At 41.8% G+C, this 25,246-nt stretch overlaps 1 protein-coding gene across 2 annotated transcripts in view; it reads left to right on the top strand.

Moving 5' to 3' along the window:
* The window catches only part of ARK2N (arkadia (RNF111) N-terminal like PKA signaling regulator 2N), a 72,677-nt gene extending 59,114 nt beyond the window's left edge, over positions 1–13,563 (top strand). For both annotated transcript variants that reach the window (XM_082852703.1, XM_082852702.1), the window contains one exon: positions 8,081–13,563. In XM_082852703.1, the coding sequence (XP_082708829.1) occupies positions 8,081–8,270 (190 nt within the window). In that variant the 3' untranslated portion in view covers positions 8,271–13,563. The remainder of the gene's footprint in view (positions 1–8,080) is intronic.
* Positions 13,564–25,246: the final 11,683 nt, after the last annotated feature.

Below are 25,246 nucleotides of genomic sequence, written 5' to 3'. Positions count from 1 at the left end.
GTTGCAAGTTACTTTGGTCAGTTCCTGATAGTGTATTTCTAGTGATGTTTGTGTGATTTAGGGAATCTTGTTTCTTAGGAATTAAAAAAAAAAGCCACAAGACATCAAATTAGTGTACAGTATTATGGAACTAATTTTATAAGGTTTGTCATTCTTTAAGGTAGTGGTGAGCAGATTACAGCCCATGGGCCAGATCTGGCCTGCTGCCTGTTTTTATATGGACCTCAAGCTAAGAATGGTTTTTACATTTTTAAATGGTTGGGGGAAAAAAAATCGAAAGAAGACATGTTTTGTGACATGAAAATTGTATGAAATTCAAATAGAATTTATTTATCCATAAATAAAGTTTTGTTGGAATAGAGCCATGTTTGTTCACTTACATATTGTCTATGGCTGTTTTGCACTCCAGTGGCAGAATTGAGACGTTTCATCAGACACTCTAGGGCCTGCCGAGCCAAAGATATTTACTGTCTAGCTCTTTGCAGAAAAACTTTACTGACTCTTGCTTTAAGATACAGTCCTAAGAATTAGTTGCAGCCCTCTCAGAGGTATACCTGAGGAACATTTAACACACACACACACACACACAACAAAATCTAGTCTTTGGAAAAATATGTATTCTATGTAGAATTTTTCTCCTATGCCACAAGAGTTAAGTTGTGATTTCCTCAAGTAGGTATATAACATAGTATCTTACCTTATTTTTAGATCTGATTTTAATCTTTGGTTAGGAAGGTAATAAAACATTCACCAGCATTCTTCTGTTACTTATTTAAAAGGTGAATTTAGGAGTGGAGAGTGGGGGCAAAATAGACATGCACATAAATTGAGGATCCTTCTTCTAATGAGAACTGATTATACTTTCTGAAAGCATTTTTAGTTAAACAATTGGAACTTTAAGTATGTAGATTTAAGTCATAATTTAACATGCCATCTCCCCAGAAGTGGCTAATTCTCTGTCAGAACTAGTATTGTCCCAGCACTTCATCCTCTATCCTATATTTATGCTGTAAGTATGCCTGTATAGCTGCTTCCTTTTTTCTTTCTAAATGGTTATTTCCCCTATTCTGGTGGGAAAGAATTTTCATTCTTTAATCTTTCCTTTACCTCATTCTTTTTTCTCCTTTTTTCTGCCTTAGTCAAAAACTTTTTCCTATGAAGTTCTCTTTCATTTCCCCATCTATTTCCTTCAAGCTGACTTATCCATGAGATGAAGAAGATAGAACTCTTGTTTTCTTCCTTTACTTCAGTATATGTTTGTCATTATTTTATTTCAGCATTATATAAGTATAGAAGACATTATTATATTTTTAAGCCCCATGCCAAGATCTTTGTAGAATATTACAGTATTTTTCATTTCAGACTGTGTACTATAAAACTTATTCTGCATATTGACTGATAGATTGATGTAGGTAAATTATCGTCAGTTGTGCCAGGAGCACATTATCCAGTTACCAACTTCCTCTTGACTTACTTTTCAAATTTTAACTCAGTGTTACTCATGTGTTCCTATTCAAGTAGGAAAGAATAGGTTATAACCTGTGCTGTCTTGTCTAATCTCTTACTCTGTTGTGAGACATATCAGTGATATGGTCCAGTTCTCTATTAACTCCTACCGACCCTCCCTTCTTTATTGTCTCCTTGTGCCTGGAAATGTTACAGAGTGAGCTACCCTTCTTTTCAGATTCTTTGTTAAACTTTCCTTCCATAATGATATCTTGAGCTTCTTTTTCTACAAATATTTTTGTTATCTGGAGTTGAAATTACTATATTTCTATTAAAACTTGGAAATTTAAATTCCAAGTTTCTCTCACCTCCAGCACACACACATGCACACCGATTATCTCTAGTACACCCTTCTCTGAACTTGTTAAAGTCTTTTACCCAGATTGTCATTTTACCCTATAAACATCTTTGTTTCACTCTTAACTAAGTCAAGTGACTTTGGGTACATTTTAAATAACATGCTATAACATTACTTTCAAGGACTTTTTCATATAGGTTCTGAAGCATAAAGATGTGTTTTTTTGGTTTTTTAAATTCTGATCCTTTAATTTGAATCCTGGAGAAATCATATCTTGGAGGTGACAGATCTATCTTGAAATCTCAGTGGTGGTTAATAACTGTCCATAAAATGGAATGTAGAGTTGACAAATTCTGTTGGAGTACTTTGAATGGACTCTTGTATCATTTTGAGGGGATCTTTTATTTTGGCCCTTGGGTCTAGGACTGAGCAGGATCTCACTGACTCTGCTGTGTCTTTCTGAAAAATTTTTCAGCAGTTTCTTTAGAAGAAGCATGATAATCTTTCAAACATTGAGATTAAAAAGCTGAGAAGTGGGACTTCCCTGGTGGCGCAGTGGTTGGGAATCCGCCTGCCAATGCAGGGGACACGGGTTCGAGCCCTGGTCTGGGAAGATCCCGCGTGCTGCGGAGCAACTAAGCCCATGTGCCACAACTACTGAGCCTGTGTGCCACAACTACTGAGGCCTGCATGCCTAGAGCCCGTGCTCCACAACAAGAGAGGCCACTGCAATGAGAAGTGCACCGCAACAAAGAGTAGCCCCTGCTCACTGCAGCTAGAGGGCCCGCGCGCAGCAACAAAGACCCAAAGAATAAATAAATCAAAAAAAAAAAAAAAAAGCTGAGAAGCAGGTTGGGGGAGAGCCTTTCTTGTTGGTTGCTTCAGAATTGCCCCTTTAGCTGCCTGTATCTCATCTGGAATTTATTTCTTTTACAGGTCTAGGGTTGCAGTTATGAAGTATTGATGGGCTTCTGGCAGGGTTATCGCTTGGAAGAAGGTTTTAGGTTTTGATCCACATCTTTTTGTTCTAATTCGATTTGCATGCATAGATGTTTTGTTTGGATTTAGTTGTCCTGTTCTTATTTTTCCTTTTGGTATTCTACCTTGTGGGCTTTCTGATAGCTTTAAAAAACTCAGACTTGGTTCTTGAGTTGTTCTCTTTGGGACTGTGGTTGCTCTGACTTGGGTTTGGGTGCCATTTTTCCATATTGGAAGCATTCCGGTTTGTTGACCTTTATATCAGTAATTCTAGTTGTGATGTGCCTCTTTTTTCTTTTTTTTTTTTTTTGTTAAACAGTTGTTTTTCTTTTCTTGCATGCTAACATCTTCCCCTGCTCTTTTCTTTTAGATTTTGGTATGTTCACTTAGCTTCTGTTTTTCTTCTAGTCATAGACTAGAAGGCATGCCTGCCTAACTAATGGTTGAATGCATCTTTTATGGCTGCCTTGGATTGCTGTGATGAACTCCTGTCATTACCTAGATGTCATTTCTAGGTGTTAATTTTTGGACAGTCCAGTTTCACAAGATGCTCTTTGCCAGTGAAGTGGAGACTTTTCCATCATCTCTAGTTCTTCTGTGCCCGCTTAATTTTGCCATAAGTTTTAACTTATGACCCTGTTGCTAATATTTTTCTTTATCCTTGTTCCATTTTCCTTCTTTTCTTCTGCAAGCTTCATTGGTAATTGCCCTAGGAAGATGAATGCATGTATCTTTATGTTATGGAACTGTGCTGAAACAGTTCTTTCAGTACCTGTTCTCTGAAGCTTTTATGAATAATCAGACCCTTACCTCCTTTCACATGGTCCTATGGTCCATTGGTCAATGTTGGTTCACCCTTCTTCAGAAGAATTGCTGTGGGGAGTCTTTAGCATTTAAGACTGATTGCTGCTTAGAACCAATTGCTAACATTAACCCTAAAAAAAGCAAGGGAGGCAGATTAGCATTTCCCTGAAGCTACAAGAATTCACTCTACCTTCAGTTAGGAAAAATAAGTAGGAATGTTATCTAAGAGGTCACCTTCAGAATCTGTAAATGAGAGCAAAAATGATTAATTTTTAATGTTGTTTTCTTAGAATAGTAGGTTAACTGTATCAACAGCTGATCATCAGAGCCTGCCCTCTTTTTGTGTTTTTCTTCCTTTCTACTCTGAAGTCTCCTTTTTTTGGTTTTAATATATGAAGAGCAGGAAATTATTCTATCAAAACTTACTGTTTATAAATAGTGGATGGGGGGGGCGGTCTATGGAAGTGAGGCCTAAGCAGTTTTTCTTGGTTATAATACTCAAAATGTGACTCTAGTTGTGCAAACCTATTGCCAGTCATATGCAGATTAAATGCTTTGTGAGAAAAAAGCTTGTGTCTGCACTAGAATCTGATTGGACCAATTATAAAACAGCTGAGTATGTTCCCACCCCATATCTTTCATAATAGAAAAAGGATATGTGATAATACATGAAACTGTGCTTTGTTAGTTGCCTTAACAAAATTTTGAGCCTCTCACATCCTTCTTTAGAGGGCATCTCTGTAGGGCTTATAACAATTGTTGTAGTCGCATTTCCTCCTGAAATTTTTTCCCCCTCTGCATCTGGTATAAGTTATTCTGTAATGTACCATCTTATAAAATAGGGCTCAACCTTTTTTCCCCTGTACTTAAAAAAAAATGTGTTGAAAGCCTTGTTCTGTCCTCATCCATCTCCTAGCTACCATTTTATTCAAGGTGGCTGAAGTCATTAAATCATAAAAAAAAATTTGAATGTTTTATTGGCTTATAACACACACAGAAAAGTAATAAGTGTATGCTTTAGCTTTTGTACCCATACCCAAGTAACCAGCTCTCAGATTAAGAAACAGAAGTCCCTCTTGGCTCCACCTTGCCCTCTGTAACCACTATCCTGACTTCTAACAGGATAGCTTTGCCTGTATTCAGAATCTTACTAACATTCCTGACAGATGCCCCAGCAACTGCTTGAATGTTTAAAAGGCAGATTTTCTATTTTGTAGTGGCTGTAATTGTTGTGTAGTAATGATCATCCAAAAGTTGTCTTCTAGAAACTGATTCATGGTTGTTATTCTGCTCTCAAGATCTCTGTACTGGTGAAGGAGCTGCCTTCCATGATGATTCTCACTTCTTTGGCAATTGCCCTTCCAGTTGCAGTTAATAGGAGACAGGAAAGCTTTTGACCAAAGATAGGATCATCACATTCTCCAGAGAATCTAAAATTTTGAAGAGAAACAGACTAAGGATTGGGGCTTGAGTCAAATGAGTGAGGCCAAGTTGTTCCAGCATCATTAGGTTCTTTGAGGTACTCAAGTAAAGGTGCTTTTCCAGTAAATTTTCTTTTTTGCTTAAAGTAGCCCAATTTGGTTTCCAGTAACTGGAACTATTTATAACCTCTTTCAACCATTCCTCATTAGTAAATACCATCTCTAAACCTCTTACTCTCCTACTCTGGACACTTTCTAGAATCTGCTTTGCTCTTTATTGTATTACCCGCAGGGGCTAGGCAGTTCCCCTTACAATCAAACATAGTGTATAGTAAGTACTTCGGGAGCAGTCTGAGAAAGACATAGTTGGAAATAAACTCCCCAGTGGAGACCTGATTTTGTTCTGGTTCCATGTTTTACTTTCTTAAGACCCTGGGCAGTTGTCTTTTGGTTTTGGTTTTCTCTTCTGTAAAATGGGAAGATTGGATTAGATCCCTTTTAAAGCCACTACCTGATGTCCTGATGTTACATTGTATGATTACTTAAGGAGCAGTGCAGAGTAACAATTGGGACTAAATACTGCTTTTATTTCAGAGTTATTTCTAGGAATTCTGTCAATGATTACATTGACTTTTTTTGGTAGTCATTCATTCCCTGATTTTTCTAAGTTTCTAACCAACTTTACTTCAATTACTACTTGACAGATGAGCTTTTGAACTGTTGAAGAGCTTTATATTTTTAAATTGGTGGTCTGGGCCTGTCTTTGCACTCTGCTGACTCTTGCCGTGTTTTGCCTTACTGAATTTAATACACACATTTGTAAAGCAACAACATGATGTGGAAAGCATTGGACCAGAAATCAGACTTGGCCTGAAGTTCCTTTGCCTATACTTTCAAACAGTATGACCCTGGGCAAGTCATGTAACCTCTTTAACCCTCAGTTTCCCTGTCAGAGTATGGATAAGAACTTCCACATCTACCTCATAGGTCTGTCGGGCGTGTCAGATGAGGAGAAACTGCTTAATAATCTTAGTATTCTGTTGTCATCAGTCATCAAAACCGTTCCTTTAAAATGTTGGATGGGGCTTCCCTGGTGACGCAGTGGTTGAGAGTCCGCCTGCCGATGCAGGGGACACGGGTTCGTGCCCCGGTCTGGGAAGATCCCACTTGCTGCAGAGCGGCTAGGCCCGTGAGCCATGGCTGCTGAGCCTGCGCATCCGGAGCCTGTGCTCCGCAACAGGAGAGGCCACAACAGTGAGAGGCCCGCGTACCACAAAAAAAATAAAAATAAAAAAAATAAAATGTTGGATGGACTCCTTTGGCTGACGTTTTTCCGTGACTACTCGGTCATTTAATCTGAGTGTATTTAAGGGGTGGACAGATTTGGATTAGACTTTGGACTTGTTTTTCTTTTTTTTTTTAAAGGTTTAATTTTATTTATTTTTGGCTGCGTTGGGTCTTCGTTGCTGCGCTTGGGCTTTCTCTAGTTGAGGCGCGCGGGGGGTTACTCTTCGTTGTGGTGCACAGGCTTCTCATTGCAGTGGCTTTTCTTGTTGCGGAGCACGGGCTCTAGGCACATGGGCTTCAGTAGTTGCAGCACACGGGCTCAGTAATCGTGGCACACAGGCTCTAGAGTGCAGGCTTAGTAGTTGTGGCGCACTGGCTTAGTTGCTCCGTGGCATGTGGGATCTTCCTGGACCAGGGATCGAACCTGTGTCCCTTGCATTGGCAGGCAGATTCTTATCCACTGCACCACCAGGGAAGTCCCTGTGTGTCTTATTTTAATGCTTTTTACTAGCTAATCTTTGAAAATATGGTCGCCTCTGGGTTAGTAGCTACTCTTAGCCCATTTCTGAAAAGATGATGGCTCTCTGGTACTGTAACAAATCTGCAGTCTACCCCTACTCTGGCCTCAAGGGATCTGTTTTTCGGCACCTCTCTTGGTAAGGGAGTCATTTTCAGGCTAGCCTTTGTAGGAGCAGGGCCTCTTTCCATAAGCCTAAGGGTCCTTAAGGGCAGTTCTGCAGCTAAACCTTGTCTGTTGTTACTCTAATGTTTTCTTTTGAACCTATAGGTTCAGGTAGCATGGGATCGAAGCTGGAGTTCTTAAGTGATTCAGCATCACTCATCGTATACATGTTGTCAGAACAGCTGCTCACGATCCATTGTAGTAGTTTGTGTGATTAGAATCATGCCACTTGTCACTTCTCACATATGCTGCAGGGAGACAGGTCTATAATTTACATGTGTGGACCTCAGGAGCAGTGATAACTTGAGCTGCCTGCCTTCCTCTCATATGAATCAAAACTTACTCAGTGGTTCATCCTGGAGATCCACAGTTCTATCATTTGACTGCAATGTGGAATTCAATATGTAGGTATTTCTGAAACAGTTCTCTCCCGATCAGTGAACTCATAAGATTTGTCAGCAAGGCAGTTCTGTCCCTCTTATAGGATACTTTTAGAGAATCTAAACTGAGTACTTCAGCCTTGTTATTTTCACTGAAGCATAAGTGGTTGTGATGAACTAGCCATGTGTTACTCTTGTCACCTTCAGGTTGAGGGAAATTGATCTTTAACTCATGACTTAGTACTTAAAGATGTTTAGACATCTAATCTGTAAAAGGGGTATTACTACTTCTGTTTTTGTAAGTACTATTAACAAATATGGCACAGAACTTATTTTAAGAACAAGTTTCACTTGTATTTCTTACTGTTTCATTAGCTCAGACTAAGATTGTCTGGGCATCTTAATTTTGCTCAGGATTTATATGCTGCCCTATCCTGAAGACCCCAGGGGCTTAAATGAATTCAGAGAAGCATCATCTTATCCATTTTCAGTACAGATCTAGACGTAACTCAGGACTTTGTGGCTGAGACAAAAATCTTGGCATTTTTAAGGCTAAATTGAGAGAGGTGGGGAGACAGACCAGACATGGAGGGAAGGAGGAAGAGGGGGAGGGATATTGGTTATGGGTTTGATGAACTTGCGTAGTAGGTTTATCTCAGTACAACTGAAGCCATTTTGCCTTCTGTAGGATTAACCATACTTTTGCTCTTCATTTCAATTTCAGGTGTGTTCATCCTCGAGGAGGTGTGATTCAGAGTGTTTCTTCATGGAAGCACGGCTCTGGCACGCAGTATGTTAGCACTCGGCAAACACAGTCATGGACTGCTGTGACTCCCCAGCAGACTTGGGCGTCACCTGCAGAAGTTGTTGACCTTACATTGGATGAGGATAGCAGACGTAAATACCTACTGTAATGCAATGTCACTGTGTTTCCTCTGCACTGTTCCCTTCCACTTACTCCTCCTCCTCTTTGTGACATGGAAGTTCATTGTCATAGCTTCAGCTTCAGAAGCTGTTTGTGGCATTTGTATAATTGAAACTCATGGAAAATTGCCCCCTTCCCTTTTTTTTTTTTAAATTAAAAGAAGTCACTTAGGAAAGTAACTTATCACAGAGAAAAGAATTTCTTCTTTCCCTCAGTAGGAATCTGAGAATGATGAATTTTATTAGACAACTTCATTTTACTTGGTGACTTTCAATCTTAGGAAACTGCCTTCCTTTTAGAATGATATTTTAATTACCAGGTGAAATGGATTTCAGTTTTTGAATCTTGTATTTATTTTTCTGTGTAATAAAATTAATATGTAGACTTGACCACTGTCAGCCCACCCATTGGCACTCCTACCTTAGGGCATTTGCACACATATTAGTCAGTTCCTTTTTGGCACCTAGTAGGGCATGTGCATTGAAAACCTGTCCTTAAAAATAGAAGACAGAAGTGTTACTTTTCTTTTAGCTTAAGTCTTCTGCCTTTTTTCCTGACTTTGCTCCTGGCTGAATTCCCACAACACAAATAATTGACATGACCCTTTGTGTTTATAAATACTGCTTAAGGTGACTTAGTTGATCTCCTTGTTGCAATAATTCATAACTCTGGAAGATATCTCCTTGTGAGGCAGAGGCATTTCAGATAGATACCCCACCATGAGGTTTGGGCATCTGAGGAGAGTATTGAGAGATCCCTTTTCTCCCCCTGGTTTGTTCAAATAATGGGAGAAACATAGAACCTGTTACTTACGTAGAATATGAAAAGTTGTGTGGCTTCTAAGGCTTTGGGCACTTGAAAAATCTGAGAGGGCAGTGCCTTCCTTCTGTAGCTGGTCTCTCTGTAAAGGATGTAATGACAACTGTTTGATACTTGAGCTGAAGTTGACCTGTTGCTATATTTGGGTATTTTTCTCCTCTACCTTCTAAAAGTGGAAAATTCAAAATACATCATAAGAAACCAGATGCAAAACACATTAATGGCCCTGTAGGTTTTATAGTATCTAACAGGAATAACAAAGGGTAGTAGGAGCATCAGGGAATTCAGGAAATGCCGGTGTTGGAGTTTTGTGGCATTAGTTACTACCTTTTTTACTATAACATTGTAGTTACTAGTGAATTATTTTACAAGCAATACCTAGAATTAGAACACTATGTACTGTGCACAGGGAGGAGTGAAGTAATGCTGGCTTAGAAGACCTCACTTTTTGTTTTTCCACAGTTTTTGTCTGCTTTTTTGTTTGCTTTTGTTTCCATTTTTGCCATATAATGGGGCTCTAGCCCTTTGCCTCCCTTCCCAAATGCCTTGGCGGCTCTTCCTTATCATACGAGCATGAGAACGACCATTTTCAGTTTCCACTCAGCGGACACACATTTATACCAAGTGCCTGTTCTGCCTAAGGCGCTGTGGTGGTGCTGTGGGGCTGCTGCGGAGAACAGGACACCCACCGCATGTGCGTGCGTCCGGCTGCCTGGCTCCAGCTGCCTGGCCTTGTCTCCTGTGTGTGTAAAGACTCGCTTATTTCTTTACCCTTCTTCCTGCTGCTTTAGTTCGTCCATACACCTCTCCATGGGAATGTATTTAAGCATGTGTTCTTTCACCTTCTCTGATAACATCGCACTTGATCTAGCCTCTGTTCTTCATCAACTTTTTATTTTCCTATCATTCTGCTTTTAATAGATCAGGCTTTTAAAGAGATCTTGAATCTCCAGTTTTAGCACCTCATGTCTCAAGTCTCTCACGTGGCCACAATTCTAGACAAAAACCAAAGACCCAGAGGCCAGAGCGAAATAGGACCTTCTGCACATTCACTACTGGTGTATCCTTGGACCTTCACATTTTACTTTAGGATTAATTTATTGAATTTTACTGTTACACGTTGTTTTTGACTTGAATTAAAATGCTAGACAGAGCAGAAATGTACAATTTCTGGTCTATATTTTCCAGGAAAATCATTGGGGAAAGAATAGAGTGGATTCTATGACTTGAAGTTTTTGCAGCTTATTTTCCCCCCACTATCAGGGCAGAGCCCCATTTTAAAGAACATTTTTGCATTACCTGTTCTTACGTTAGCAGTATGTTTTGTCCAATTCCGTATAGCAGGGGATTTCCCAGGGCATATTTTCTTTAGTCCCTAACAGTCATCCTCTAACGAGAATTCTTTGGGTGTGCTGTGTGCACTGTGGGTTGGGAGTGGAGAGCGGAGTTGTAACCAAGCTCTTTTCTGGCCTTTTGCTTTTATATTGGGTTACACTTTGCCCTCACCTGTCCCTTTTCCAGCACCCTATCTGGCTTGATGCACCAGAACAAAAATTAATATGCAAAAAGCGGGGAGGGGAAGGGATGGTAGAGATAGCTTTTCTCCCTACTAGGTTGGGACTTTTCCACCTACTAACTAACTATAGAGAGACTATGTTTCAACTCTTCTTTCACTGCCAGATCCAGGAGAGTAGGGATGTGGTTTCTGGCAAGGTATTAATGATAAAATTTTGTGGTAACAGTGAGAGGCCCACGTACCACAAAAAAAAAAAAAAAAAAAAAAAAAAAAAAAAATTCTGTGGTAAATTTAAAATTCTGACATTTAAAATTTCTTTTAAGGGGGTCTTTTTTAACCAAAGTTTTGCATTTGGTAGCATAGACACTTTATGCTCCACCGTCTCTTCAAAGTAATATCTCCACTAAAATGGTACACTTGGGTCGTAGATTGGTTTTTGGCACTAACTTGGTTAAGTGCCCCCCTTCCCCCAATTGGAAACCACAGAGCGGTAACTTAGCTATTGCATCAGTACAGCAATATTGATACGTAGCTATTGCTCGCCAGTAGTTGTCTCTTCATTTTGATGGAAGGGGCCGGACTCCATTCCGGACTCCATAATGGACTCCATTATTCGTAACAATTGAGCATCCCATAAATTCTGCTTTTATTATTATCAATTGTGAATATGAACCATCTGATTTGCTAATTTAGTCAATTGTTCATTGTTACTTTTAGCAGATTAGCACCATAGGCAATTTAAAAATGAATTTGTTGCCTGCTTTTTATACTGTGTCACAAGGTTTTTGAAAAAGCTGGGGACACAGTATTGTCTTTCAGTTTAAAGGGTTTTTTTTTAAAGGCAAAGAGCTCCCCTCCATCCCTGTTTTTCAGTATGTGTATGATGCGACTTCCATGTATATATAAAAATGATTGCGCCCTAACCAAACTTCCTCAGATTGTGCACTGTTTGTTTAAAATAATCACGTATTTTAGTCCAATGCTGTTGTATTTTTTCATTTTATTTAAAACACTACGTACTTCTTATTCTTTTAACAAGTTTTAAAGGGTAGTGATCTTAAAAAAAAATCACTGGATAACTAGGAAATATTTTTGTTGTTTAAAGAGTAAAAAGGTCATTGAAGCCTTTTGCTCCTCGTACCGTGAAAATGAAATGTTAGCCATTGTATGGCTAGGAACCAATGCACTTGGTGGTTAACAGATCTGCTGTTGCTGGAGTGTGAGCGTGGACTTGATGCAGTGACGACAAATCATTGCTTAGAATTAATGTTTTAAAATGTGTGACTCTAGTTTTTAAAACAAAATTTGGTTCTTCTTTTCATTATTTAGTTTTTGTTTCCATTTAGTATTTAATGGTCTTTGGAGAAAAAAAATAATAAAACAGAGTGTTATATATATATTTTTTGGTGCAAGATAAGATTTTCTGTTTTTTGAAATAAGTCTGTAGCATAAAGGTTAAACTATTTTAAGACAAAATAAAATAGAGTGTATTTAAACAAAGATAATTTCTGAGGATTTTTTTTTCCATCTGCTTCAGTTAATTAGATGGTGCCTGGAGCAGCTCCCAAGTTAGCTTTTGGATGTGAAAGTGAATTATATTTTGTTATCAGATCTTATTGTTAAAGTTCCCTGATTTTTTCCAAGCAACAGCTGTATCCTACTCCTAGAATGTTTTGCAGGTGGCCTTTGGTGTGTTAGATTTAGATAAAAATAGTTTTGCATTAGCTTTCCTGTAGCCCCCACTTCCCTTTCCAGTTAGAACCAGTGAGATTTCAAAGCTGGCGAAAGGCTCCCTAGTGCTAGGCCCCTTTGCTCCTGGGAACAAAACTCAGCTGATAGTTACTTCCCAGAGACCAACGTGCCAGGGTAAGATGCTGTGACTGTGTGCACTTTGCTCGTGGTTGAAGCAAATACAGGGTGTTTCAAAAATAGCCCAAAGAACTTTCCTCCTAATTTGGTTCTATTTTCAGGGTTTTTATTTGGTTATCAAAATGACAGGAACTACTTACTGCGTTAACATCTCATGACTTTTGTAACTTACTTCATGTAAAGGAGAATGAGGAACCAGACAGAGTAAAGCCTGTGTTTATTAAAATATTCACTCCTGGATCTCTTTATGTTCATCAAATTTTTAGTCCTACCTGCACTGGAAAGAGATCTGTTAACAATTAGGAAGTACACTGTTAACAGTTAGGAAGTCTTTTTAGTTTTGGGAAATGGTTCTTTTATACTAGTTTGTATCTGAGACCTAGACATGTTAGTGCCTATGAGAAACTTCTTTTCTTGGGCTCTAGAAGAAAATTTTTTGCTTAGGGTCTTGTTTTTGAACGCTTTTGCCCTTGGACGCTGCTTTTGAAGAATAGACAAAGCATGAGTAAGTAAAATAATCTGTGGCTAGTACTTAATCTCATTCTGGCTTCCTCTTTCTATTCTTTGCTGGCTTTTGGCCTTGCCTTCCCTTGTTTGTATGTTTTTCACAGTAGATGACAGCTATTTATAACTTTAGTCCAAACAGAAAAATTACATAAATCTTTACAAAATACATAAACATCTCTTCCGCTCCAATTTTGCAATTGAAGTAAGGTGAATTTCTTCTAGGTTTAGGTTTTGTTTTAACCATTTTGCTGATCTATGGAGTGATCCTGCTAGGTCACTGGTAGGTATGATTTTCTTTACTTTCTTGACTCCGTGTTTGAGAGCAGTGATTTACAGAATTAGAGAAGTTCCTGGGCTATACAGTGGAGCTTTGGCTGGGAGAATATGCCTGGAGCAAAAGAAGGCAGTGTCAAATATTGGAAGGAGCAATGCGCTCAGAAAAAGATGCAGGAGATGGTCATGAACATGATAGTGATGTGGAAAGAGCATCCATTAGCCCAACAGAGGTTGTAACACTGCTGGCTCAATTCAACTGCCATTGCGCTACTTTGTGGGTAGCATGCCTTCTAGATGGAGATGGCTTTAGGCAAGGATCCCTTTGTGTGATGAGGATTCACCATTTCTTTCTTTCCTTTCTGCCAAGCCTTGAGATCCCATTTGGTAGGTGGATGTTAGTAAAAGATGAGAGCGAGTGCTGGCAGTGAAGTCAACCCTCAGAAAGAAGGTGGTAGCAGCAGCTTGTGTGATCTGCTCATAGATCCTGGCCTTCAGGGTGGGAACACCTCTTGGTTGTAAATTCTGTTGATCTAACTTCTTATTCTTTGGTAAAGGAAACTATTTGGTACCAGTTTTTTCCTTTGTGCTTTGATAATCGACACCTCGAAGGAGTCATTTCTGTTTCCTTCCCGTGGCTGCTCTGTCCTAAGAGTGGGAGGGTGAAGTGTTGTGCACCATTGAGCCCTCACTCTTGTGCTTGAGTCTAAAGCAAGCAAGTGTGACTTTAGGATGGATCTTGGCACCTGCAACAGGAGGGAAATCAGACCAGAGGGTAGAGGGACTGATGTTTAAAAAGCCTGAACCAGAGAGCAGGAGACTCCAGAGAAAGACTGACCGCTAAGGGATTTGATTTCTACGCCTTAAAATGGAGAATTTCTAAGATTTATTTTCTGAGACTGAAAGACAGGACTGTGTTATTTTAGGGAATAATTCATTGTTCTGCAGAGCCGTCGCTTTTCAGGCAGGAATTGAGGAGAGTGGCTTACTCCAGAAAGCTGTTTAAAGGACTACAGTTCTATCATCTCACTTAAGTTTTGGAAGGCGCTGGATGACTAACGCCCACAAAACCTTGAATTTCTACAAATTCTTTATTTTCAAAGTTTTAAAAGAATATGTATTTCAAAATTTTCACATGGGGGTAAGAAGTGGTACAGATTGTTATCCTGATTTTGCAGATTGGAAGACTGAGAACAGAAGAATAACATATCCAGATTTACATAGCTCGACTTAGCAAGAGTAGATTTTTTCTGTGGTCCAAATTAGGACTTTTTAGCTTTAAGAAAAACAAAGCCTCTTTTTTCCACCTGGTTTTTCCTTCATTGTTATTGCTGCTGATTCTACTTTGTTCTGGCCTGAGAAGAATTGGAAGAAGTCTTCCTGAGAAGGTAATGTTTGATTGGTTCCCTTTTTTCTTGGGCAAGTGGTCACAGATTTAAACATCAGAACCGCACACCTGCATATGCCTCTCAACTCAAGCTCAGGAATGGCCTTGGAAACTTTTCCCATAGATAGATTCCCTGTCTCATACTTTATGGAACAGGAAAATGTGGATGGTCAGTAAACATAAAAAAGATGCTCAGGCTCACTACTAATTATGGAAATACAAACTTACATTACAGGACACCATTTCACATAGGCAGAATCAGATAAGAATACATTTAAATCCAGTAAGGAGGCAGGACATTGGCAATTCACTTGTCTTCTTGTATGAGCATAATTTGCTACTATTATTTTGGAAAACAGTGGAATTGTCTAGTAAAAAACTGAATATGTGCATATCTCAAGCTATGGACTGAAGGTTTGGGTTTCCCCTCCCTCCCATTCATATGTTGAAACTCTACTGCCCAGTGTGATGTTATTTGGAGGTAAGGCCCTTGGGAGGTAATTAAGTTTATATGAGATCCTAAGGGCAGAGCCCCCATGATGGGATTAGCACTCTTATTAGAAGAAGAGGAGACATGTAAGACACAGTAAGAAGGCAGCTGTCTGCTAGCCAGAAAGAGGGCTCTCATCCAAATCAGACCATGCTGGCGCCCTGATCTTGGACTTGCAGCCTCCAGAACTGTGAGGGGGAAAAAAAAAAAAAAAAGCCTGTTGTTTAAGCCACCTACTCTGTAGTATTTTGTTGTGGCAGCCGGAGCTGACTAAGAGACCCATGACCCAGTAGTTACACTATCTGGGATGATACCCGTGAGCAACTTTTAAACTGTTGTGGTAGCCTAGGTAGGGAAGTCATGAAATCAGTTCAGTGTCTGTCAACCATCTTTTGTTTATGTAAGGAAATATTAACAACATAGAAATAACAGGAGACAATATTGTTACATGATACTTTTGTTATATACTGATAAACATCTACACACAAACATGTATGTGTACGTAGGGTCAAGATATAAAATGTATTTTATTTATTTTTACTGTGGGTTGCAGTAAAAAGATATGGAAAGCCCTGGTTCTAGAGAAACTGATTTACATGCTCAGCAATGTTTAGTGTCATTTTTCCCCAGTTTTTGGCTATTTCAACATGGATGTTCATCTATAGGATGGATAAACATTGTGTTTATAGAAGGTGTAGCCACTGTGAAAATTAATGAACTAGAGCAATATTTATACACTTATATTAGTTATATCAACATGGATAAACCTCAACACTGGAGTGGAAAAAAAGCAAGTTGCAGAATCTGTACTACATGATGCCATTTACATGAAGTTCAAAAAGACAATACTACATATTGGTAAAAAATTGATACACACATAATAAGAGTATAAAGAAATGCATGAGAACAATAAACACCAAATTCAGACTAATGGTTGCCTCTGGAGAGGGAGGTAAGGAGGGGTCACAGGGACTTCAACTTCACTGGCAAAATTTCTTAAGCTGGGTAGTGGGGACACAGATGTATGTTATTATTTGTACCTTTATGTATATCTTAAATATTTCATAATAAAAATTGTTCTCTGTCTCAAGCAGAAGGAATAAAAGCTCTTTATGACGTTCCAGATGATATTAGTGGAAATGAGTAAGATCTGAAGCTGATTCCTTTTAGATGCCCTCAGTACTTTTTGGATATGTCACCATAAGCAACAACAAAAAATAAATTTGATAAATTGGGCTTTAACAAAATTAATTTTGTGCTTCAAAGGATACCATCAAGAAAGTAAAATGACAGCCTGTGGAATTGGGACAAAATATTTGTAAATCCTATATCTGATAAGAGACTTGCATCTAGAATATATAAAAGCTCTTTCAATTCAATAATAAAAGACAAAAAGCCCAATTAAAAAAATCTGAATAGACATGTCTCCAAGGAAGATATACAGCTGGTCAATAACGCATGAGAAGATGCTCAACATCATTAGTCATCAGGGAAATGCAAATCCAAACCACAATGAGATATCACTTCACACCTACCGGGATAACTAGAATCAAAAAGTCAAATAACAGCAACTGTTGGTAAGGAAGTAGAGAAATCAGAAGCTTCATACATTGCTGATGGGAATGGTCCAGCCGCTTCAGAAAACAATTTGTTTCTCAAATGGTTAAACGTAGAGTTTCCATGTGACTCAGCCATTCTATCCCTAGGTATACACCCAAAAGAAATGAAAACATATGTCCACACAAAAACTTGTACACAAATGTTTATAGCAGCAGCATTCATAATACCAAAAGGAGGCAACAGCCCAGATGTCTATCAGCTGATGATGCTTTATGCTACAGCATGGATGAACCTTGAAAACATATGAAAAAAGCCAGTTACAAAAGACCCCACCACATATTCTTTCGTTTATAGAAAATGTCCAGAATAAACAAATCTATAGGAACAAAGAATAATGATTGCCAGGGGCTGGGGGGAGATGAAAGGAGGGAGTGATTGCTAATGGGTGAGAGGTTTCTTCTTGGGGGGTGAAGAAAATATTCTGAAATTCCATAGTGGTGATGGCGCAGCACTCTGAATTACACATTTTAAAAGGGTGAATTTTATGGTATGTGAATTACATCTAACTAAAGCTGTTACTAAAAAAAATTCCCAATTACCTGAGGGTACCATGCTTTAAGCTGCTAAGACCTTGGCATGAATGGGTGCAGGCACACTGCAGAAAATGGATTTAGATAGTTGGGGCATAATGAAGTTTCAACCCAGCTTTGAAAAGGGACTCAGGAGACCAACATGACAGTAATTGAAGCCAGGCATTACCAACTTTCTCACTGGGTGTGGCCTGCCCTGACCCTGAGATACAATTTTAGGAGGGGATCTGCCCTCTGTGGAGAGAGGTGTGGCTTGCTGAGGGTGAAGATTTTTCAGAAAGAAACCAACCCTTCCCCACTGAAATGTAAGTGATTGCCCTCAAGGCAAGGTCAGGACCATTTCCTGTGAGCTCCTGGGACCTGCCCCTGGTTTTTGCCCAGAAAGTTTACAGCCACCCTGAGAGACCATTCCTGATAGCTGACATCCTGCTAGAGTGGCCCTGACTGCACCGTTTGGGCAGTGAGTCACATGGGGTTAGAGTGGGGTCAGCGTCTCGCTAGCTACGCCCCTGCCGCCTGGGAGATTCTGCTTTAACTACTCACACGCTCTCTCGGTTGCCAGCCCCTGAGAGTCGGTGTCACTGCTGAGAGTTTGTGGTGTCCTTCAGGGGTGCTGAGGCAGAAAACACGTTAGGACCTTAGTTTTATGCAGTGCTGGGTAGTACCTCTCCTCTTTCATCCAGTTGGTAATTTTCCACTTCCCAAAGTAGACGACTGAATTCTACTGCTTAGCTCTTTGGGCTCTTGGCAGAGTACATTCGTTTGTTGTGACATTAAAACTGTATACCATTAAAAATGTGAACCTTTCACTCAGCGGTGAGATATGCAAAATCTTCAGCACAGGCACCAACCAATCAGAATTAGCACTGGAAGTAGGGCTGGCACAACCTCCTGTGGCAGGTGTGGGATTTACCCTCTCATCGCTAGACTGCAGATCCTGGGGAGCGACCAGGGCAGTGGGAAGGGCACTCCAGGCAGCTCCAGGAAGGGGCTCTTTGCCAACTGCGATTGAAATGTGGCATTATTTTAACAACTGATAGAACCAAAGTAGTGTATACTGTCAGAGGGTCAGTCTTGCATTCACCTAACCTGTCTGTGCCTCTAGTTCCTAACTCATAAAATGGGGATGAGAGTACCCGCTTTATGGGATTGTCATAAGGAGTAAATGAATGGGGGCCATCAGTCGATGCCATCAGTCTCGCCAGCTTTGCACCAGTCAACATTGTTTGGCTAGCTCAGCCGGGAAGCGTGTAGACCAAATTAAACTTGTCTGTAGGCTACTAACAATCTTACAGCAGCAAAGTTAAACCCTCACAGCATTTTTTTCAGAAGTGAAATACTTCAGAGAAAGCAATCAACAGTTTGTTTATGTGATAACTGGCATGGGGTGGTGAAAAATAAAATGTCCCAAGGTCTGCCTTAACTGCTAACCAGCTGTGTGACCTACCAAGTTCATCCTCCTCTCTGGATCTCAACTTCTTCATTTCTGAAGGGCCTGCCACTTGCAGGCCTACCACTGTGGTGGCGTGGGGCAATCAAATAAGGTAATAGAATAGTATAGGATGATTCAAAGCACTTTAGAAGTTTGAGACCCAAATGACTGTGGAAGCAAGGCTGTAATGGAAGTTAACACATTGGGCCAGACAAGTGGGGGACTGTGGCACACTGGAGAGAGCATATGCTTTGTCCAAAGGGGAGAGCTGTGACTTGTCGTGAGAGAATACAGGCTTGATGTTGCCAGATCTGTGGAGTTTTCAAGAAAAGACATCTGGATTTTAAAAACGTATATGTGAAATTTCTGATTTGTAGACACTCTTGTGTGGCCATGGTCGGACCTCCTGAGTATACAGCTTGAATAGAACTGTTGGTACAGGAGTACTCCCTTCAGTCCTTCAGGAATGGGATAAAAAGGGACGAGCCCGGGGTGGCCCAGTGAACTGACCCTTATTTTGTAGAGGCTGCTGAGACTACCAAGCTCCAGGTGCATCTCTGTTGTAAGGGACAGAGAATGCCTCACGGAGCTGTGATCAGTTCCCATCCTTGGTCTCGTGTATTGCCTGAGTACATCTCTCTGGTTGGCTAGACAGTCAACTGAAGAGAATAGAGGCCAATTTTGTGTCATCAGTCTCACCAGCCCTGTAACCTAAATCAATCCTATTTGATCTAGCTCAGCCAGGGACTGTGTGGGCCAAATAAAACTTGTCTGCAGGCCTGATTTAGCCTGCAGGCTGCCAGTTTGCTGCCTGTGTACGATGCAGATTTCACTGGTTCAGCAAATACTAAATACTTGCTATGTGCTAGGCAGTGGGCCAGACTCCAGGGACATAAAGGTGACTGGAAGTCAGTCTTCCCCCTCAAGTGACTTTGGTGTAACAAACCATTGTCACAAAGCCTGACAAGTGCTGAGACAGAGCTCAATGCAGTGGGAACAAAAAGAAGGCTCCCTGAGCCACCTTTGGGGTGGAGTGAACAAATGGAGGAAGAGCTCCTGCAGAAGGTGATGGTGAGCTAAGTTTGCAGGATGGGTAGGAACTATGAGGTCAGAGGAGGTAGAAGGTGGAGGGTGTGGGTGGGTGCTGTTCCGAAGCTCAGGCAAAGCATGGAAGTGAGAAAGCATGTCTCATAGAGGAACTGCATTTTGGGAGGAAAGGGGGTGAATGGTGGGGAGTAAGCTGGAGATATAGTTGGGAGCCATGAGGCAAAGGGCCTTGAATGCCTCACTAACATCTCACAGATGCTCTAGCTGTTGGTCTCCACTAATAGAACATGTATGTTACTCTCTAAAAGCCTGCACTTTGAGGCAGAAAATGAACGTCTAAACACATACATGCAATGGAGGTGTACCTCTGAAATGACGGGAACACTAAAGTATTGTATGGAGGGGAGGAATAAGAGCAGCTCCTCCTGGCAGTAAAATGGGGAGTGAATTAGAGGAGAATGGAATTGGAAGTGGGGAATATGATTAGGAAGCTTCTGCAGGAATTGAACAGATAAGAGAACAAGGCTGTATCAGGTGGTGGGAAGGAGAGAAGGGAGGAGAGGTCAGAATGAAAAAATCAATTTAAGAGGTTGACTCTGGAGGACTTGGTTACGGAGTGTTGAGGGTACTCAGCATGTGAGTGAGGAAGGAGGAGTCAGGAAGAGAGGCTCCCAGGTTATTACATCCACTGAGTAGGAAATGCAGAAAAGGGATCAGGTGTGGAAAATGTAGCAGAGGTTTTTGAGTGTCCCATGTCATAGACCTCTAAGACAAGGACAGGTTATTGCACTTTGTACTCTCTGCCTTAAGAAGGAGACGTAGCACTTGGTGGACCTCTTTGGCTTTGGGACACAATACATACCATATTTGGAAGTACCGTTCCCGCCCATTCATTGAGCGACTTAGAGCAAGGAAGGGCTCTGCAGCAAACCCAGGCTACAATGCAAGCTGCGTTGCTGCTTGGACCATTATGATACAGCAAATCCAGTGGTGCTAGAAGCATTCCTGGTGGATTAGAGTACAGTGTGGAGTCTCTGGCAAGCCCCAAAAGAAGGGGTGTATTATGGATCCTACAGGCTTTGGAGCAAGGCTATGCCTTCTGCAGCAGCGAGCTATTCACCATTTGTAAAGCAGCTCCCAGCTTGCTCTTGGGCCCTGACCATGCAACACCAAGTGACCAAAACATCAACTGCTCATCATGAGCTGGGTTTTGTACCATTCACATTATGAATCCAGGCAGGCCCAATGACAGTCCAGTCTAAGATGAGAGTAGCACATCTAGGACTGGGCAAAAGGCCAAGGGGCACAAGTAAGCTGCACAAATAGGCTAGCTGCACAGGCTTCTTCCTCAGACCTCCAAGGCAACCCCCCTGTTGTATAGATGACTTTCCCACAGTTCACACCAAGCATTTTCTTGTGACCAGCTGCTGGAGGAAGAAAGATCCCAGGCCTGGTTCAGTGTGTTGGTGTTAGCCAAAAACAGGCTGCTGGTTTCACGAAAGCCCCAGTCAGGGTAGCCCTGAAGGACAGTGATTAATGGAACCTCTCCCAGTGGGCAGAACTTCTAGAAGTATACCTGTCCATCAGTGTGGTCTAGAGGGAGAAGTCTGTATTCCATAAGGATATGTATTTTGAGCAGTGAAAAAGGGCTTGGCTGGTCGGTCAGACCTGAAAGGAAAAAGAGAAGAGAGACAAGGAGGTCTGGGGAAGCGGCATGTGAGTGATCCTATGGGAGTGGGCACAAAGCGTGTGGGTCTTTATTATGTTTCTGCTAATGTTTGTCAGAGAGCACCCAGCACAGAGGAGGTGCTGAACAGCATGGTGCCCTGTGGAGGTCAGCCTTGACCTCAGCCATCCGGGGCTTGCACGATGAGCCCACGAATAGGGTAGCCATGGTGAGGCATGGAGGCTAGGCATGGGCCCAACAGTGTGAGCTCCCTCTCAAGGTGGCTCTGGTCACTGCCATTGCTGACTGGTCTGTCAGCACAGAGACAGGCCCTGAGTCCTTGACCAGCCAGCTACCTGATGACAGTTCATTACATTTGGCCCCTTCCACCTTGGAAAGAGCAGCGAATCCACCTTCCTGGGATTGATACCTATTCTAGCGTTCATCTGAGGGTTCACAAAGTACCTGATTTAGTTACATACGATGCCTCATAACATCACATCTGACTAAGAGGCCCATCTGACAGCAAAGGAAGTGTGACAACGGGTATGTGATCACGGAATCCACAGGTCTGGTATATACCAAATCGCTGGAAGCCGTGGACCTAATAGGATGATGGAATGGTTTGTAAAAAACTCAGCTAATGTTTTGGAAGCTGTCTTTTTTCATAACCAGTTGAGGAAGGAAATCATGATGCTGTGTACATCATGAGCACCCAGATGCCAAGGATCTTATGGTGTCTTTGGAACTTCTCTATCAGTGGGAAAGGCTGTATTTTATAGATGGCAACAAGGTCATGAAGAAGAGATGTGAGGAGTTACGACAACTCACCAGGCTGCAGCCCATTCATTAGTGGATCCAGACTTAGGGCTTGAGAAGATTCTCTGCGTTTGCCCTGAGTCTCTGACATGTCAGCCCCGTGTAATAAACCTTGACTCTCCCTAACACCAGCAGGGACAGGTATAAGAGTTTGTCTCGGGCTTCCCTGGTGGCGCAGTGGTTGAGAGTCCGCCTGCCGATGCAGGGGACGTGGGTTCGTGCCCCGGTCTGGGAAGATCCCACATGCCGCGGAGTGGCTGGGCCCGTGAGCCATGGCCGCTGAGCCTGCGCGTCCGGAGCCTGTGTCCCGCAACGGGAGGGGTCGCAACAGTGGGGGCCCCGCGTACCGCAAAAAAAAAAAAAAAAGAGTTTGTCTCTCTTGTCGCTGAGCTGGATTTCCTGGTCACAAATGCCTCATTTAGAAGCCATAAAATGCAAGTCATTGTGCAGTAAGATAAATACATCTAGAAAGAGCTAACTTGCTACCTTGTGGTTAAACTTGGAAAGTAGTTTGTACAGATTTCATGTCAGATAAGATTCAGCTTGGAAGGTGACCAACCCTCACTAATTACAACAGTGGAGAAAGGAACCATCTCTAAGATGAAGACATCTATTGACCCTGCACTGAAACACATTCACATCAATTAAAAACCTCATTTAGTTTATGCATAAAATTTTAATTTTGGTATAAAGTTACACATTAAAGTAGCAGTTTATTGGGGAAAATTGTGTTTTTTAACAGTAAGAAATCTTTACTGCTAATTTTCAATAAATTTTTAAATGTTTTCCATAAAAACAACAACAACAAAAAAAAAAACCTCAGCTATTATCCCAGCTCAAGGATGACACTAGGGTTAGGTGCTGTCATCCAGAATAGAGGTGATCTATGGCATTGTGTCCCCAGTTGCTAGAATACACAGGTCCAGGAATCAAAGGTGGATGTAGAATTGGTCCCTCTCCCCATCACTCTCAGTGGTCCACTTGTACCAGGTGAGAGGATGTCTGGAACTCAGGAGATTCACTCAGGAATATGTCTAGAACTCAGGGCTTCCATGCCTGGTGACATCAGAAGAACAGGCCCTTGCAACAACTATGGCCTGACAAGGCCAAGTCCATTGAGGTCTCAGCCCTCTCAGGGATGTAGATCTGAGTCACCCCATCAGGCAAGCAACCTAGACCAGCTGACAATGAGGAAAATCTGGAAGAAGTAGTGGAGAAGGAAGACCATGATCAGCAGTGTCAGCTTCTAGACCTGCTGCAGCTGTGAGTTGGGTTGTAACTTGTCCCACTAACTCTCCTGTACAAAGCATTTTCATTGAACAATTACGGCTGGGCACTACCTTGAGGCCTCAGTGACTGAATGGACATAATGTGGGGGCATAAGTGGATCCGAGTGGTGCAGAGGGCAGATTGAATAGACTATTTGGGGTGCCCTGCCTCACATCCCCTTCATCAGTCTCTGATTTTAGCTGCAGCCGTGATAGTTCTTTGTGAGCTTAGACTCATGCTGACAGCACCCCGAATTTAAGCACATGTGTGCATCATTCTGATATCTATTCTAGAGCCTTCTTCAAAGCCACAGGGGTCTGTTTGGCTTGCATAGCACAAACACAGCCCAAAAGTTGGGGGAGCTAATGGCCCTGGAACAACCCTCTGCCATGGAGGATGGGAGCCAGTGGGTGGATGCTCCTGCCTCACCTGCCCTAGCTGGGAGATAAATGCCCAGCCTCACATTTTTTTGCGGTGGTGGTTAGACAATTCTGGGAGGCATTCCGCATGCTTCTTAGGAGAGCCCAGTGGAACTGAGCCCCCCCTGCTCACAGCAGTGACTTTGATGTTGGACCTTGTATTGGCTTTTCCTCCTTTGCTCTCCCTCCTGCATTCCTCCCTCCTGTTTCATGAGACCACCTCCTAATTAAACTGCCTGTACCTGAGTGCTTGCCTCAGGCTCTGCTTCTGGGAGAATCTAAACTAAGACAGGGAGGAAGAGGCTGAGTTCACTCTGAACTTGACATGCTGTAGAGACATCCAGTGGAAATAGGCATCAGGCAGCGGCCGTATGACTTTTGGAGGTGTAGACTTACATATTAGCATAAGGTGGCAGATAAAAACCACAGCCACCCCTCCCCTCCTCCAAAAAAAAAAAAAAAAGAGGCCAGTGGAAGAAAGGCACCCTTCTAGGGCAGTGGTTCTCATCCAGGGGCCATTTGACAATGCCTGAGGTCATTTTTAGTTGTCCGCAACGTCGGGGTGGGGGATGGGAGATCGATGCTACTACTGGCATCTAGTGAGTAGAGGTCAGGGATGCTGCTAAACATCCTGCAATGCGTAGGTCAGATCTCCATAACAAAGAATTGTCCAACCCCAAATGTCAATAGTGCTGAGGTTAAGAAACTGTTCTGAGAAGATTGCAAAGGAGCTGTGGTAGGAAGAAAACCAGGAGAGAGCGGTGCTGTGAAAGCCAGAGTTTCCTAGAGCCAGAAGGGCCAGCAGGTCAGTGCTACAGAGGGGCAGGAGAGATAGGAACTGATAATCGTCCATTTAGTTTAGCAACAAGGACGTTTACTAATGTAGTTTCATCAGCAATATGGGGGCAGAGGTCAGTTTGGAGTCAGGAAAGGAGGACAGGAAGGCAGTTAGTGAAGACAAGGACAGACTCTCCAGGAGATTTGAGATGAACAAAAGGAAGGGGTGTTGGGATGAGCTACAAGGAGCTATAGAGTGGAGGAAGAGCTTAAGACGATATTGGAAAGACAAACACCCTGTAGATGCTGATGATAAAGAACAAATAGGGATTTGGAAAGGGCCATCTGCAGGGGAGAGGTAGTGGGGTAACAGGCTATGAATAACTACTTGTTGATTGATGATATACGGTCGTCTAGTGCATTGAGATTTGTATTGCTCTGCTCTCCCGAAGGAGTCTCCTTGGGGAATTCCCTGGTAGTCCAGTGGTTAGGACTCTGCGCTTCCACTGCAGGGGGCACAGGTTT

The sequence above is a fragment of the Leucopleurus acutus genome (genome assembly GCF_964270905.1).
Source record: "Leucopleurus acutus genome assembly, chromosome: 13".
Classification (NCBI taxonomy): Eukaryota; Metazoa; Chordata; class Mammalia; order Artiodactyla; family Delphinidae; genus Leucopleurus; species Leucopleurus acutus.
This window is presented reverse-complemented; position numbering and strand designations above follow the sequence as displayed.